At 35.2% G+C, this 17,500-nt stretch overlaps 1 protein-coding gene across 1 annotated transcript in view; it reads right to left on the bottom strand.

Moving 5' to 3' along the window:
* The window catches only part of LOC137655568 (uncharacterized), a 346,296-nt gene that overhangs the window by 298,036 nt on the left and 30,760 nt on the right, over positions 1 to 17,500 (bottom strand). Inside the window, exon 2 of the mRNA XM_068389468.1 lies at positions 8,648 to 8,828. Coding sequence (XP_068245569.1) covers positions 8,648 to 8,828 — 181 coding nt within the window. The remainder of the gene's footprint in view (positions 1 to 8,647; positions 8,829 to 17,500) is intronic.

The following is a 17,500-nucleotide window of genomic DNA, read 5'->3' as shown; positions in this document are numbered from 1 at the left end:
AACATTACGCAAAAACTACTATAGCAATTTCAACTAAACTCGGCGAATATCTGGCGTATGACCCAGGGACAAATCCGTCATATTTTGGAGATTGTTTGGCGTGGCGAAAGCATGCTCTCTACTGCGAGACCCTTTAGTAAAAATTGTTAAATTGACTCTTGAGACTTAACTGTGAGGAAAAGTGTTCGGGTGTAATATTCCTATAATGTGATTTTAATACAGTCCTCGGTGTCATCTTGACGAAAATTCGTATCCATCGAAGTGGTATACAGTCAAATGGCGATTGAATACATGCAAAAAATTCTATTCCCATTCTATTGCTGAAATTGTGTTCAATTGTATTAGCCAGGCGTGTAATCTGTATACAGTATATGAAATGAAATATTGTGGTGTACATATATGCTTTCATTGTCGTAAAATGAACCCGTACAACATTTCAAGTGGGAGGAAAAAGGTGTGATTATTTAAATACAATTACTAATTAATGTTTGAAATTAAAAGTGAAAGTAACCTGTTCATTTACTATATACAACAGACTTGTATTAGCAGTGCTAAACTATTAAGATTCAAGATATTTTACAAATTTGCAATGGAGAATATGTTATTACAGTAATGTTTTTATTCTAAGAAGTTATTGGCCCGTATCTCAGACTCTTCCCTTCAGAATTCGTTTGGGTCTTGATGAATCATCTTAATTTGTCACCTGCTGTATAAAATTTAGATAAGTAAATTTAGTAGTTTTTATAAATGATTCTTAAGTCAAATGAAAATTTATGTTGATTTATGGAAATATATGAAATTTAATGTGTGGAGGTACGTATATATGTGCAAAGATTGATCATTAAAAGTTGGAAAAAATAAAAAGTTGGAGTTTGATCCCTCAAGTCCCATATTTTGGTACTGTAAGAAGGAAGATGACCCTACGATATGATTGGGTATTATTATTATTATTATTATTATTATTATTATTATGACCCTATCACCGCCCCCCCCCCCCCACCACCCATTACCTTAACCTCTGTATCCGTAAATCTGTTTTTATACAAAAAAATATCTGAGCATTTTTAAGGTTTTGAAGACCGCTCCTGAATAACAGAGGCAAGGAACAATGACATTGCCCTATCGAGGAGGACAAAGCTCTTGAGACTAACCATATATACATATGATCAGCGCCCAAGCCCCCTCTCCACCCAAGCTAGGAACAAGGAGGCCTAGGCAATGGCAGTTTGTGACTCGGCAGATACTCTGATACTGGCTCTCCCAAACTCCCCATCCTTAGCTCACAAGGATGAAGAGGTTACAGCAACCAAAGAAACTAAAGAGTTTGAGCGGGACTAACCCCAATCTGGCGTTCACCAATCAGGGATGTTACCACAACCCTAAATGACGAATGCATTGCTCCATTATATTTGAAGACATTTCTAAGTTTAGACAACAGTCTCTTGGATATTGACGCAGCATACAGATGCAGGATTGTTATACCAGGGTTTCCCCAGCATCAATTGTGCTCCCTCAGTCATGCATTCACAAATACACCACTAAGGTTAAAAAAAAAATCACCAAAGATTGTAGTAACTACCAGGAAAACATTGGTGATAATGCTTATAAAGATTGGTAAAATAAAAATAAAACACCTATTTGAAATAACCTTCCTTGCAAGGAACAGCGGTAACGCGTTTGCCTAGAATTGGCGAGGCAGCAGATCGATCTCCTCCAGGGACCGTGGATTTAAGCTGTTTACTGGGGGCGCCCTCTACTGTGGTTGGGCGTAAGAGTGGTGGGTTGAGCTTGCCCGACTGACGTTCTGGTGATAATTTATTCTAATGAAACTGGAATTGAAACCACACACCTTTAACCTTTACGCTCCTAATACAAGCAACTATTCATAGTGGTTTCATCTATTTGAAGTTGAATATACCTTACTTAGAGATCGTTTTATCGCATCAATAATTTTATATTTGATAACCTTGGCATAAATTCAATAATCCAGTGTATTGCGTTAATCGATAGCCATAGTCTTCCCAATCATGTAATGCACGCTATCTTTGGGGAAAAAAAAGGGGGGGGGAATCATCCGATTTTCAGCAATATCAAATGAATGGAAAACAACAGCACACAGCACAGAGCATACCTTCGCCACACTAAGCAATCTTACTTTGTTCTTAACTACACTGAGTAGTTGTATTTCGATGTATTTTCTTATCTAATCTCTTTTTTTTTTTGGTCCTTAGGTCATAGACCACATGTCCACCAAGTTTTTTTTTCTTATTACTTCAGTTGTTCTTGCGTAATGTTCACAAAATATTTGCAATTTACTTAACATTGCGATTATTTTCAAAGTACTGCCGGTAAGTACTTGTACTTTGATGTACGTTATCCAAAATGCTACATATTCATCCCTGGGGTCAGACCTAACATTGGTACCATCTTTGATATGATTTTCATTACAGTCTTACAAGAGATCATCCCTACCGCAATTTATGTAGCTGATCTAATTCTACGGCGTGACATCGCTGTCAAATCTAAATAAACAAGGTGGCTAAAGATTTTGTTCTCCTGATAACTAACAGCTCTGTGGAATTCTCTAAATACTCTGTTATAAGACACAAAGTATTTAAAGATGACCCTCCTTTTAAGTAAAAAACAAAGGGCAAAGAGGCGAAATGCATGTGCATAAGAAATTAAAAATAGCAATCATACTAATATAGCATTTAAAAAAAAAGCAATATAGCAACACATACTTTGACAAATCAAAGGAGGTCTGTCATATTCAGTCAATGGGGCGAGAGGCATCCGCTAACCAATAGTAAATATTATTCTGACTTTAGTATTGATCGGATGAATACTGACTTCGGGGGTGAAATCTACGAAAACATAGGGGGTCCTAAATGAATTCCCTTTCCCTAATTGCATTTGAAAGTTTCCCCACTTCCACATCTCAATAGGTTATGGAAGTGGCGAAAGAATCCGTCTCTAGTCTTCGATAGTGCCATAACCTCTGTACCATGTTCTTCCACTGTCTTGGGTTAGAGTTTTTTTGCTTGAGGGTACACTCAGGCACGATGTTCTGTCTTGTTTCTCTTCCTCTCGTTTTGTTAAAGTTTTTATAGTTTATACAGGAGATATTTATTTTAATGTTACTCTTAAGAATTTTATTTTTCTTTGTTTACTTCCCTCACTGAGCTATTTTCCTGTTGGAGCCCCTGGGCCTATAGCATCCTGCTTTTCCAATTAGGGTTGTAGCTTAGCAAGTAATAATAATAATAATAATAATAATAATAATAATAATAATAATAATGGGGAAAATGTAGACTCGCCCACCGCTAGACGCATGTGTGAGAAAATTTAAAATAAACATCACACGTAACTGAGAATAGTTACTAATAATGTATCAACCACCACTAAACGAAGAGTGAAACTCGAAACTATTTCTTCAACTTCTCAAACACAGGCTCTTCAGGCAGGTCAGAGATGCGTGGAATATATTCCTGAATATTTCCTTGTATACCAATTGATTTGCACTGACTGCCTATTATAGCAAGAACTGATTTCAAAATATGTAGACAAATACAATTGTCCTGTCGTCTCAAGCGCCCCATTGTAACCATAATATCTATTGATTCGAGAATTTCAGGAGTCGAAAACGTGCCATACACAGTGAATAGTTCATGGTGAAGAGTTTGGTTGTTAGGTCGGTGGACGGGGGTGGTAGGGAACAAGGTAAGGGGTGGTTTGGTGAGGAAAGCATGTAGAATTGTGTAAAAGTAAATTCAATACAATTTCATAGATTGCTAATTTTATCTTTATTAATTGTACTAATTTATAATCATGTGGCATATTTGCTGTGTTATTTGCTATACCATTCTTGCGAACCACCTGCCTAAATTGATCGATTTTTTAATAAATTTGGCAATGTATTTTGTTCAGACTAAAAACTTTCGTAAACACTCTCTCTCTCTCTCTCTCTCTCTCTCTCTCTCTCTCTCTCTCTCTCTCTCTCTCTCTCTCTCTCTCTCTCCATTATACAACGAATTAAAAAAATACACCACCACTCAATGTGGTAATACATGCAACAGATTTCCAGAGGATGCAGAGAATAATTAACACTAAACTAATTAGAGAATATGTTAAACAAGATCATAAAAACTCTTATGTTTAAAATAATTCGCTGTAACCAAGGGTCCACCGATGGCCTAAAAATCCAAAAACATCCAAAATCCTTGTAATTCTCTCTCTCTCTCTCTCTCTCTCTCTCTCTCTCTCTCTCTCTCTCTCTCTCTCTCTCTCTCTCTGGGTTCACCTTATGATATGCTAAAAGGGTAGCATTACATACGTGAAACAAGCATTCAGTGATCGGTTAACCCATAAAACCATAGTGGAGTGGCTTCTGCAATGTTTGGGAAAGAGCCAACGGACAGACAGATGCGATGTAATGTGGAAACTCTACACCTTCGGACACTTATCATCCCAGCACACTAACGGGTCAGTGTAGTCTAGCTTTTACACTAATCCCCTTCACATTCACTATGCATTTCCTGGAGTCATCAAAATAAATAAAACTATGAAATTATAGCCTCTTAACCATTTTATCAATACTAACCTACTATACATACCTGCTTGTTACCTATGATGGGTAATGTCTCTGCCTGGTGTTTCCCAGTGGGGGGTTCGAGTCCCGCTCAGACTCGTTAGTGCCATTAGTGTCTGCAATCTTACCATCCTTTTGAGCTAAGGTTGGGGGGGGGGGGGTTGGGGGAGCATATAGGTCTATCTGCTGAGTCATCAGCAGCCACTGCCTGACCCTCCCTGGTCCTAGCTTAGGTGGAGAGGAGGCTTGGGCCCTGATCATATAATATATGATCAGTCTCTAGGGCATTGTCCTGATTGCTAGGGCAATGTCACTGTCCCTTGCCTCTGCCATTCATGAGCGACCTTTAAACCATAACTTATTCAGCGAGAACATGGAACCAACATCCAAATCATGGTAGCAATTAAAACAATATTGCATTTTCCATAAGTGAATGCAGACATCCTAATATGGTCAGCTCTCTCCCGATTGATATGAGGGTCAATCACGCTAGTCGACGTCATTATTAGAGAGCAATGCATTATAGGGAATTTCTCTTTTTTTATCAACACGTAGTCAGTAACTATGACAGAGCATCCTTGAAGATTATTCCATGCAAATATTCTAAGCATTAAAAGATGCTTTTATGTTTGTGGTGCCACAGTTTCTTACCTTATTGTCAACCATAAACTGAGGAAAAAAAAAAAAATTTACGAGACCAAGAAGCAATGAATACATCTAACCTAACCTTAAGTAATGTAACCTAGGGGAAGATATACAATAAAGTAATATGATGATTATTTGTAATTGCTCTCTGATGATAAACTGCCCACATGAACACAAGTCTTACCTAAAATACTTGCTCGTATATGCTGAATTGTTGCATACCAATTTCTAATATGCCATGTTAAGAGTGGAATTTTATTGGATTATGAATTTGTACGAGTAAGGTTTTCCAGTCTGGACAAAATTTGCAACCTGCGGTATTCCAGAATCCACTATTTTAGCCAGTAGCTTTCCTGTAGAGTGTCATATCTATCATCATCATCATTATTATTATTATTATTAGCTAAGCTACAATCCTAGAAAGTGTGAGTGAGTGTGTGTGCGAAATTGTGCATAACAATCCAAGAAATTATTAGTTCGTAGAAATTATTCTATCATGGTTTTAAATACTACAATTATTTTTGTCACAGTTTAATTCCGTTTGTATACTACAGCTATTGTTTATCCCACACAGACCTTTCAGGGAGCTAAAGCCCATCAATCCAGCCTTTGGAAAACTTGCTTCATTATTTTTTTTTTACACAGTTTAAAGAAACTCTCAGGGCAGGTTCCTCAAGTTGGATAAATAGGCTGAAGGCTATTAACTCCTTATACACCCTGACGAAGTACAACAATATCATGAAATACTAACAAGAATTATAACAAGAATCCAACATATCAATTCCATCGGTTATTAACAAATATAACAAGACTACAGAAAAGGTAAGAGTAAGGGACGCCGGAGAGACTAGGAAAAGGGTTTACTGGAGAGATAGGAGGAGGATTTAGACAAAGGGAGGGAAGGAGAGGGGAGGGACGGGGGATTGTAGGTATTATAATTGCTTTAACTACTTACTCGATTCACTTGGCTTGGACTTTATTAGGACAAGAGTAAATGCCTTAATTAACGAGATTTGCTAATACATTGAAGTACCAAAAATTAGGATTAAGTCTATAGAGTGCTGTGTCAACGTACCATTCTGATTATTATTATTATTATTATTATTATTATTATTTGCTAAGCTACAACCCTAGCTGGAAAAGCAAAATGCTATAAGCCCAGGGGCCCCAACAGGGAAAATAGCCCAGTAAGGAAAGGAAAGAAGGAAAAATAAAATATTTTAAGAAGAGTAACATTAAAATAAATATTTCCTATATAAACTATGAAAACTTTAACAAAACAAGAGGAAGAGAAATTAAATAGAATAGTGAGCCTGATTGTACCAAGTAATTAGTATGGGAGATATTAAAGAAAAACACTATTTTTTGGCAGAAATGCATAGTAGATATATGTCTACTGAAGGTTCTAGTGCTTTCAAATATGCAGCCCGGAGACTATACAATAGGCTCCCACGAGACATCCGAATGACAAGATATTAAGGTTTTCAAGAGGAAACTGAAGACTTTTTCTAAGAGCTTCGATAGTGAAGAAGTTTTATTCCAGCTGTTACCAAGTTGTGGAATGATCTTCCAAATCGGGTAGTTGAATCAAAATAACTTCAAAAGATCAAATTTTGAGCAAATATTTTTATGTTGACCAGGCTGACATGAGTCTTTTTATAGTTTATATATGACATATCTGTTTTGACGTTGTTAATAGTTTATATAGGACATAGGTAGTAGGTTGGCCTGAGCACCAGCCGCCCGTTGAGATACGACCGCTAGAGACCTATGGGGCCTTTTGACTGGCCAGACAGTATATACTACATAGCACCCTTCTCTCCGGTTACGGTTCTTTCCCTTTGCCTACACAGACACCGAATAGTCTGGCCTATTCTTTACAGATTCTCCCCTGACTTCATACACCTGACAACACTGAGATTGCCAAATAATTCTTCTTCACTCAAGGGGTTAACTACTGCACTGTAATTGTTCAGTGGCTACTTTCCTCTTGGTAAGGGTAGGAGACTCTTTAGCTATGGTAAGCAGCTCCTCTAGGAGAAGGACACTCCAAAATCAAACCATTGTTTTCTATTCTTGGGTAGTGCCATAGCCTCTGTACCATGGTCTTACACTGCCTTGGGTTAGAGTTCTCTTGCTTGAGGGTACACTCGGGCACACTTTTCTATTTAGTTTCTCTTCCTCTTGTTTTGTTAAAGTTTTTATAGTTTAAATAGGAAATATTTATTTTGATATTGTTACTATTCTTAAAATCGTTTATTTTTCCTTATTTCCTTTCCCCACTGGGCTATTTTCCCTGTTAGGGTCCCTGGGCTTATAGCATCCTGCTTTTCCAACTAGGGTTGTAGCTTAGCATTTAATAATAATAATAATAATATCTGCTTCGAAGTTGTTACTGTTTAGAATGATTTATTGTTAACTTGTTTTTTTTCCCCGGTTGGAGCCCTTGGGCTTATAAAATCTTGCTTTTCCAACTAGGGCTGTAGCTTGGCTGGTAATAATAATAATAATAATAATAATAATAATAATAATAATAATAATAATAATATGCAGTGTATAAATCTGAATGCCCGGGAATGTATGCGATAAAATCAATTGCAGTAGGTAATGCAGAGAGTAGGGTTCTCCTGTAGTATAGGACCAGAAAAAGTCCTTTGAAGTAAAGTCAGTAAAGTAAGCGACCCATACAACATATAGAGGCACCCTTTTACTCTAAAATCCAGTTGCCTTTAAGACTTGTTTCTTTTATCTCTAAAGAATCTCTATGCACTTCCTACCAACATTAGCATTCACAAGTTAAACCAATAGTCATCAACATCCTGTTTACTCGCCACCTCGTCAGTGTTAAAATTCCTTTACACAACAAGAACCTGTCGGCTCTTCGTGCAACCAATTTTTACTCTAATAAATCAGTGGACTTCTTACGCACTAGATCATGTAAATTATTTTATCCACACTTGTTTGCTATCTTTCCATTTCTGGCTTACTTTTACACATTCATGCCCGGTCTCTCTCTCTCTCTCTCTCTCTCTCTCTCTCTCTCTCTCTCTCTCTCTCTCTCTCTCTCTCTCTCTCTCTCTCTCTCTAGTAATTTCTTTACATACAAAATGGCAAATACATGGAACAGATTTCCTGCGGATGTAGTGAACATTAACGCGGTAAATGAATTCAAGAATAAGCTAGACAAGACCGTGAAAAGTCTAAGTTTAAACTAATTTGCTCTACCCAAGAGCAAATTGAGTCTCCGCGGATGGACTAAAATGTCTGAGACGCCCAAAATCCTTGTAATCTTTCTTTCTGCTTCATTGTCGAGATAAAGGTAAGGCATCCATAACGGAACGCAGAACAAGTAAAATACTGAAAAAATACACATAACAGAATGATGATGTGGTTGTGCAAGTTTAGCAAACTTACCTGGAAGTGGATGCAGAAAGTTTCTCTTGGGTGGTATGGTTATGTTGAGATATCTAGAAATGTTAAAAGATACTCGAGTGTGGCAGCTGACATCTATCTGGCTGCAAGCAGACGCAGCATCTAGCTCAGAATGTCCGAAAAGTTGAATGTGGTCCAACAATTCCTCAGTACAAACGCTGACCTGGCAAAAGAGAAAAAAAAAATATCAGTAACGCCAAAGGTTGATTGAAAATTGGATTCATAAATGAAGCACTATTGAATTTTTTTTATCTAAAAAAACTTTTAGTAAGGAACACGAGCATAGAAAGTTTGATAGCTGGGTTGGTTGTATTTGGCTCAAAAGGTAGTTAGCGGAAACCGGGGTGCAATAATTGACAGCATACTTTGACTTTCTCACACACACACACACACTTGGGTTCGATCCCGTAACAAGTTAGATACAGTACCAATTTCTGTTTAACACCATACTGCTTGAATACATAAGTCATCTGGGGGTGAATTGAATTAAAATCTTGGATTCGAGTTCCCTAGTTCTAGGGTACACTTGGGCACGCTGTTCTATCCTATCTATCTTACTCTTGTTGTTGTTTTTTCTTTTTTCTAGTTTATATATGAAAGATCTAATTTATTGTTGTTACTGTCCTTAAATTATTTTATTTTGATTGTATTACTTCATTTCATTCTTTTCTTTCCGCACTGAGCTATTTTTCCCTGTTGGAGCCATACTTGTTTTGGGTTTAAATCCAACCCTCCACTGAAGTCGAGTGAACTACTTCTCGGGCGGGTCCGTATTAATCATCTAACGAAACATTTTCATTATAACTTATACAATTCTTTGATTGTAGCATCTTCCAAATCATATGATCTTGTGAAAAGTAATGTCTTTAGTTTCTTCTTAAATTCAATTGCTCCCTTTAGGTCCTTCATTTCAGTTGGCAGTTTATTATAATGTCTAGGCGCACAGTAGCTAAAAGCCCTTTCACCAAATTTACTATTTGTTCTTTTAAGAAACTGGTACATGATTGATGGCGACCTTGCCTTTCAATTATAGAGACTAAGGTTCGATTTCAATGTGAAGTTGAATTTAATATTCTCTCTCTCTCTCTCTCTCTCTCTCTCTCTCTCTCTCTCTCTCTCTCTCTCTCTCTCTCTCTCTCTCTCGCCAGTGACGGAATCGTTTGCAAGATGTTAGTTTGAATAACAATAGCCTGTTCGCAAACAGGTCTCTTTCAAGGTCTAGGCAGGTTGCCTTGAGCCCTGTTATAATCATCTAACGAAATAATCTTGTTTAACTGCGTCTACTTGGAATAGGACTCAAAATTATAAAAAAAAAAAAAAAAAAAAAAAAAAAAAAAAAAAAAAAAAAAAAAAAATAGTTTTCTAAAACTACAGTCCGAGCTTATAAAGAAAAAAAATCTAATACTAAGATTGGCTGAAACAAAATACACTTTGGACAAATTGTGGAAAGAACAGATACAAGATTAAATCAAAATCAATATAATGTATGAACTATTAACGCAAGAAATGGATCATTTGTACATAATCCTAAAAACAATGTAATTGCGTATTCAATCTGAGAAACTTTTGCATTGCGGAGATCGGTTAATAGAAAAATAAGAAATATGTAGCATCATAGCTACCTGTAGGCCTAATGGCCATTTCAATATCAACCAAGTATTATAAGAAGTGGATGGGATAAAGGTAGAGGAACAACAAAAAAAAGTATTTAGGATCTTAGTTTTCTTTCTACAATTTGTTAAGATGTGTTCACCTTAGTAAGTTTTCGTGGTACTTTCGTTATTTCTCATTACGTATAAATACATAACTCTAACCTTATTTCCTTTTTCCTTTCACCTTGCCTCTGGTTGATAGCAAAATATAGACTTGCATGTAATGGAACAGGCCACCTTTAGAAACTGAACCTTGCAATAAATATATTGGGATACAATAGGATTCAGTGAAATTTGGAGAACTGGGGAATCTTGTAAAGAGGGTCATATATTTGGCTTTAGAGGAAATTAAAGGAACGAGAGAAAATGGATTGGGGTTTCTTGCTAATAAAAATTTCGCAGGTAACATAAAAAACATTTGTAGTACTAGTGATAGAGGATTGCAGGATTATTTATATAACTACATAAGAAGTATAAGATAAATATAATTGAAACGTATGCACCAACAGCATTCCATTGGGGAATAAATATTAACTTTGTATGAAGATCTAGAGATATTTATGAAAAAATATAAGCCCCAATTTACATTTATTTTGGGTGTTTTCCATGTTAAGTAGGTCCAAAGAAGAGAGGAGAATCAACAGTAGGTAAATTTGGAGTAGGCACAAGGAATGACAGAGGAGACATGCTTGCAGAATTTGCTAAAAGAAACAAAATTAAAATCATGAACACCTTTTATAAAAAAGAACATAGAAAATGGACATTGAGAAGCCCAAATGGAGAAACGGAAAAACTAAGATTTTATTCTTAGTGAAAAAGTTAATTTAGTTACAGACGTAATAATGTTCAAAATGTTAAAGTCATGTGACTATAAAATAGTAAGCAAAATTTGTTTTGATCTAAGGAAAGGAAAAAAAAAGATAATTAAGAAATCTTGTAATAGAAAAATCTGATGAATTTAGTTTAGCAATACAATATAGGTTACATGATGAAATCTAATAAAGCAGAAAAGACATGAACAGTAATTTAACATTTTGAATTGGAATCCACACGATGTGAAAATGTTCATAAACAAGATCAAGAAAAATCAGAACCCCTCCCCCCCCCAAAAAAAAAAAAAAAAAAAAAAAAAAAAAAAAAAAAGGTTGGAAGTGAGGGTAAAATCCAAGAGATGAAATAGAATTTGCAGAACTAACCGAACCGATGTACAAACTAAAATCTAAGACTGTCGTAAATACAGTCAGACTAAATTTGGTTGAGGCAACACCAAAGAAAGGAATAAGCATAAAATTGACTAACAGATGAATTGGAACAGGTCGCAAAAAGATGTTTGCTTCAAAGGAGGAAAATGGAAATACGAACAAAAGAAGCGGAGGATAAAAATTGCAGGGGATTTCTATACAATGATATACAATACTTACATAAGAATAACTTTGTCAACAGGAATAATGAAAAACCTGAGGCGGTAACAAACGTAACAGAAGAAGTAAAGAACGTATGAAAAGGCACGAAAAGAGAAAGCGGCAGGGCAATATAGATAGAGGAGATTTCATAGTAAAACTCGCTATAATTTACACAAAATGTTATAAAGAATGCTCTATCCCTACAGCTTGGAAAAGCTATCATTATACTAATTCATAAAATGGGAGACAAAAGACCTAAAAAATTACAGCCCGATAAGTTTACTCTCAGCAATATATAAAATATTTTCAAAAACGTGTTAGGCCGAATAAAAAGACAGCTAGACTTTAATCAACCAAGAGAGCATACAGACTTTAGAAGTGGGTATTCAACAACTCGCCATACCCTTTAATCATCCAAGAGAGCATACAGACTATAGAAGTAGGTATTCAACAACTCGCCATACCCTTTAATCAACCAAGAGAGCATACAGACTTTGGAAGTAGGTATTCAACAACTCGCCATACCCTTTAATCAACCAAGAGAGCATACAGACTTTGGAAGTAGGTATTCAACAACTCGCCATACCCTTTAATCAACCAAGAGAGCATACAGACTTTGGAAGTAGGTATTCAACAACTCCCCATACCCTTTAATCAACCAAGAGAGCATACAGACTTTGGAAGTAGGTATTCAACAACTCGCCATACCCTTTAATCAACCAAGAGAGCATACAGACTTTGGAAGTAGGTATTCAACAACTCGCCATACCCTTTAATCAACCAAGAGAGCATACAGACTTTGGAAGTAGGTATTCAACAACTCGCCATACCCTTTAATCAACCAAGAGAGCATACAGACTTTGGAAGTAGGTATTCAACAACTCGCCATACCCTTTAATCAACCAAGAGAGCATACAGACTTTAGAAGTAGGTATTCAACAACTCGCCATACCCTTTAATCATCCAAGAGAGCATACAGACTATAGAAGTAGGTATTCAACAACTCGCCATACCCTTTAATCAACCAAGAGAGCATACAGACTTTAGAAGTAGGTATTCAACAACTCGCCATACCCTTTAATCATCCAAGAGAGCATACAGACTTTAGAAGTAGGTATTCAACAACTCGCCATACCCATATAATTACCCAGCTAATGGAGAAATCAACAGAGTATGAGAAATCCCTATGTATGGTATTTATAGGCTATGAGAAAACTTTTGATTCTTTCAAAACATCAGCAGTAATGAAAGCCCCTCAAAGACATGGAAAAGATGATTCTTATGTTTGAACATGTGAAGATATTTATATAGGAAGTACAATAATCTTAAAACTACATAACGATAGTGAGAAAATTCCAATTGATTGAACTGGAAGAATTCATAAGAGCTGCTCTACTGTCGAGATAAAAAGAATTATAGAATCTAGTATCGTAAAAATAAAGTCTGATTATGTTCTTAATATTAGTGCTGGTATATATAAAGTGGATAATTTCATTATGAGCAGTATTGTTCAACAATTCAGAATTGTAATATTTGTTTACCAGTTTTGTGTTTAGTAACAGAAATTTTGGCTATGGGTTGTTTGATTTTTTGAAAACGCTAGTTAGCTGAAAGGTTTCTCTTGTCATTTCTTTTATGGTTGAACTTACTTTTTTTTTGGTATTTTATCCTATTTTAATTATTGGCGTCAACTGTCTCACATTTTATAGTACCCTGAAGAAGTGTATCAAAATGCACGAAAGCGCTAGGTACTAAAACATTTTAATTTCCTACTGTCTTTTGCTATATATATATATATATATATATATATATATATATATATATATATATATATACAAATACATACATATATATAGTCTATATATATACATATATATATATATATATATATATATATATATGGATAAATATCAACACAACATCGTGTTCAAATAGAAATAAATTTCTACCTCATACTTGGGATTGAACGCTAGCCCCTTCTAATGAAAGGCCAGGTCGAAACCAACCATGCCACGAGAGGTCATAAAAGGAAATCGGAACCTGACGCTAACTAGCTGTCCGAGGATTTACCTGGCGAGACATCAGTCTCTTACCAGCGAGTTTTACCCGATTTCCCCGGCCCACCACTTGACACAATTGGTAGTAATTCATTCAAATTACCCCTAATGAGTCAATATGGATAAATATCAACACAACATCGTGTTCAAATAGAAATAAATTTCTACCTCATACTTGGGATTGAGCGCTAGCCCCTTCTAATGAAAGGCCAGGTCGAAACCAACCATGCCACGAGAGGCCATAAAAGGAAATCGGAACCTGACGCTAACTAGCTGTCCGAGGATTTACCCGGCGAGACATCAGTCTCTTACCAGCGAGTTTTGCCCGATTTATCCGGCCCACCACGTAACACAATTGGTAGTAATTAATTTAAATTACCCCTAATGAGTCAATATGGATAAATATCAACACAACATCGTGTTCAAATAGAAATAAATTTCTACCTCATACTTGGGATTGAACGCTAGCCCCTTCTAATGAAAGGCCAGCCCCTTCTAATATATATATATATATATATATATATATATATATATATATATATATATATATATATATACAGATACATATATATACATACATACATACATGTATATACATATATATATATATATATATATATATATATATATATATATAGTTACACACACACACATATATATATATACATATATACATATATACATACACATACATACATATATATATATATATATATATATATATATTGATACACATACATATATAGTCTATATATACATACACACACATTATATATATATAATATATATATATATAGCCTATATATACATACACATACATATACATATATACATAACCATAAAATATACATACACATACACACATGCATATATATATATATATATATATATATATATATATATATATGGATATATATACATACATACACACACACACACATATATATATATGTATATATATATATATATATATACATACACATACACATATATATATATACATATACACAGATATACATACATATATATATTACACATACATATATACATATATATATATATATATATATATATATATATATACATACATGTACACATTTATATACATACACATACAAATACACACATTTATATACATACACATACAAACACACATTTATATACATACACATACAAATACACACATTTATATACATACACATACAAACACACACTTATATACATACACATACAAATACACACACACACACATATATATATATATATTATATATATATATATATATATATATATATATATATATATATATATATATATATATATATATATATCAAGGCACTTCCCCCAATTTTGAGGGGTAGCCAAAATCAAACATATGAAAATAAAGGGGACCTTTTCTCTCTACGCTCCTCCCAGCCTGACTAGGGACTCGACTGAGTTCGGCTGGTACTGCTAGGATGCCACAGCCCACCCTCCCCCGTTATCCACCACAGATGAAGCTTCATAATGCTGAATCCCCTACTGCTGCTACCTCCGTGGTCACCCAAGGCGACCGAAAGGAGCACCAGGGCCTACCGGAACTGCGCCACAGTCGCTCGCCATTCATTCCTATTTCTAGCACGCTCTCTTGCCTCTCTCACATCTATCCTTTTATCAGCAAGAACTTTCTTCACTCCATTCATCCACCCAAAACCTTGGCCTTCCTCTAGTACTTCTCCCATCAACTCTTGCATTCATCACTTTCTTTAGCATACAGCCATTTTCCATTCTCTCAATATGGCCAAACCACCTCAACACATTCATATCCACTCTAGCTGCTAAATCCTTTCTTACAACTGTTATCACCCTCACTACTTCGTTCCTAACCCTATCTACTCGAGATACACCAGCCATACTCCTTAGACACTTCATCTCAAACACATTCAATTTCTGTCTCTCCGTCACTTTCATTCCCCACAACTCCGATCCATACATCACAGTTGGTACAATCACTTTCTCATACAGAACTCTCTTTACATTCATGCCCAACCCTCTATTCATTACCACTCCCTTCACTGCCCCCAACACTTTACATCCTTCATTCACTCTATGACATATATACATCTGCTTCCACTCCACCATTTGCTGCAACAACAGACCCCAAGTACTTAAACTGATCTACTTCCTCAAGCAACTCTCCATTCAAAATGACATTCAATCTCGCACCACCTTCCCTGCTCGTACGGTGACCGGACAGTTTGATACTGGACATTTCGGTACCGGACATTTTGATACCGGACATTTCGCTACTGGACATTTTGAGACGGATTTTTCGTTACCGGTCATTTCGATATCACTATATATATGTGTACGCGAATACATTGGAGTTTATTTTAAGTGACATACTGTTCTTGCAAGTGGTTGTTTAAATGATTGCCATACTGTTTTTGTAATTGGTTGTTTAAATAATTGCTATAAAGTTCTTGTATTTGGTTGTTTAAATAATTGCCATAAAGTTCTTGTATTTGGTTGTTTAAATAATTGCCATAAAGTTCTTGTATTTGGTTGTTTAAATAATTGCCATAAAGTTCTTGTATTTGGTTGTTTAAATAATTTCCACAATGTCTTGTAATTGGTTGTCTAAATATTCTTTTTAACTATATAAACATTGATCGGAACCTGAAAATGTATGTATATATCACTCTCAGTCTACTACTAACGCTTGGCTATCAACTACGGCTGCTGCATTTGCGGATACATATATATATATATATATATATATATATATATATATATATATATATATATATATATATATATATATATATATATATATATATATATATATATATATATATATATATATATATATATATATATTGTATCACCCATACCTCGTCTAATTGCTTCAACTAGAAATTTAAAGAAATTAGTGGATGATGTAAACTATATATATAATAAACACAAAACTAATAAGGATGGTTCCAAGCAATATTGGCATTGCGAAAATAGGTTGTGTAAAGCCCGTGTACACACCTATGTTGGTGATGGTGACAACAAAATCGTTAAGAGTGTAGGCGAGCATAATCACAGTGCTACAGCAGTAAGAGTGGCATCAAAATGGATTTTGAAAAAGCGGCCATCAATAGTTTATTATATATATTTCCTAGTTCAGATGTTACCTGTTGCCTATTTCACCTCTCACAAAATGTTTACAAACAAGTTATAACAGCAATATCACCAAGATGATTTTAGTTTAAAAGTGAGATGTTTATCCGCACTTGCTTTCCTTCCCATTGACGATGTTATTGATGGCTTCGAGGAATTAACTGATGACGACGATTTTCCCTAAAAGCTTGTTTCATATTTTGAAACATTATATTGGAGGAGTGAGAGGTCGTGGCCAACGAAGGCGAAGAGTCAAGCCAGTCTTCCCTATTCGTTTATGGAATGTTCATGAACGCACTGAAAATGGTATGCCACGCACCAATAACTATGTTGAAGGATTCCATAATGCACTAAGAACCTCCGTGACAAATGTGCATCCTATTATCTTCGTGGCATTGCTCATAACATTAAACATTTTTAACTAGATTATATTGTTGCTTGTCTCATTTTTTATTTATACGTGCTGTATCTTTTTTACTAAATAAATCATTTTAGTCTTTATAGTTTTTTATTTGTACTTTTAACTCTTTACTTATACTGTAGTTATAATTTCGTTTCATGCCTTATATATATATA

Source organism: Palaemon carinicauda, chromosome 16 (assembly GCF_036898095.1).
Source record: "Palaemon carinicauda isolate YSFRI2023 chromosome 16, ASM3689809v2, whole genome shotgun sequence".
Taxonomy (NCBI): Eukaryota; Metazoa; Arthropoda; class Malacostraca; order Decapoda; family Palaemonidae; genus Palaemon; species Palaemon carinicauda.
This window is presented reverse-complemented; position numbering and strand designations above follow the sequence as displayed.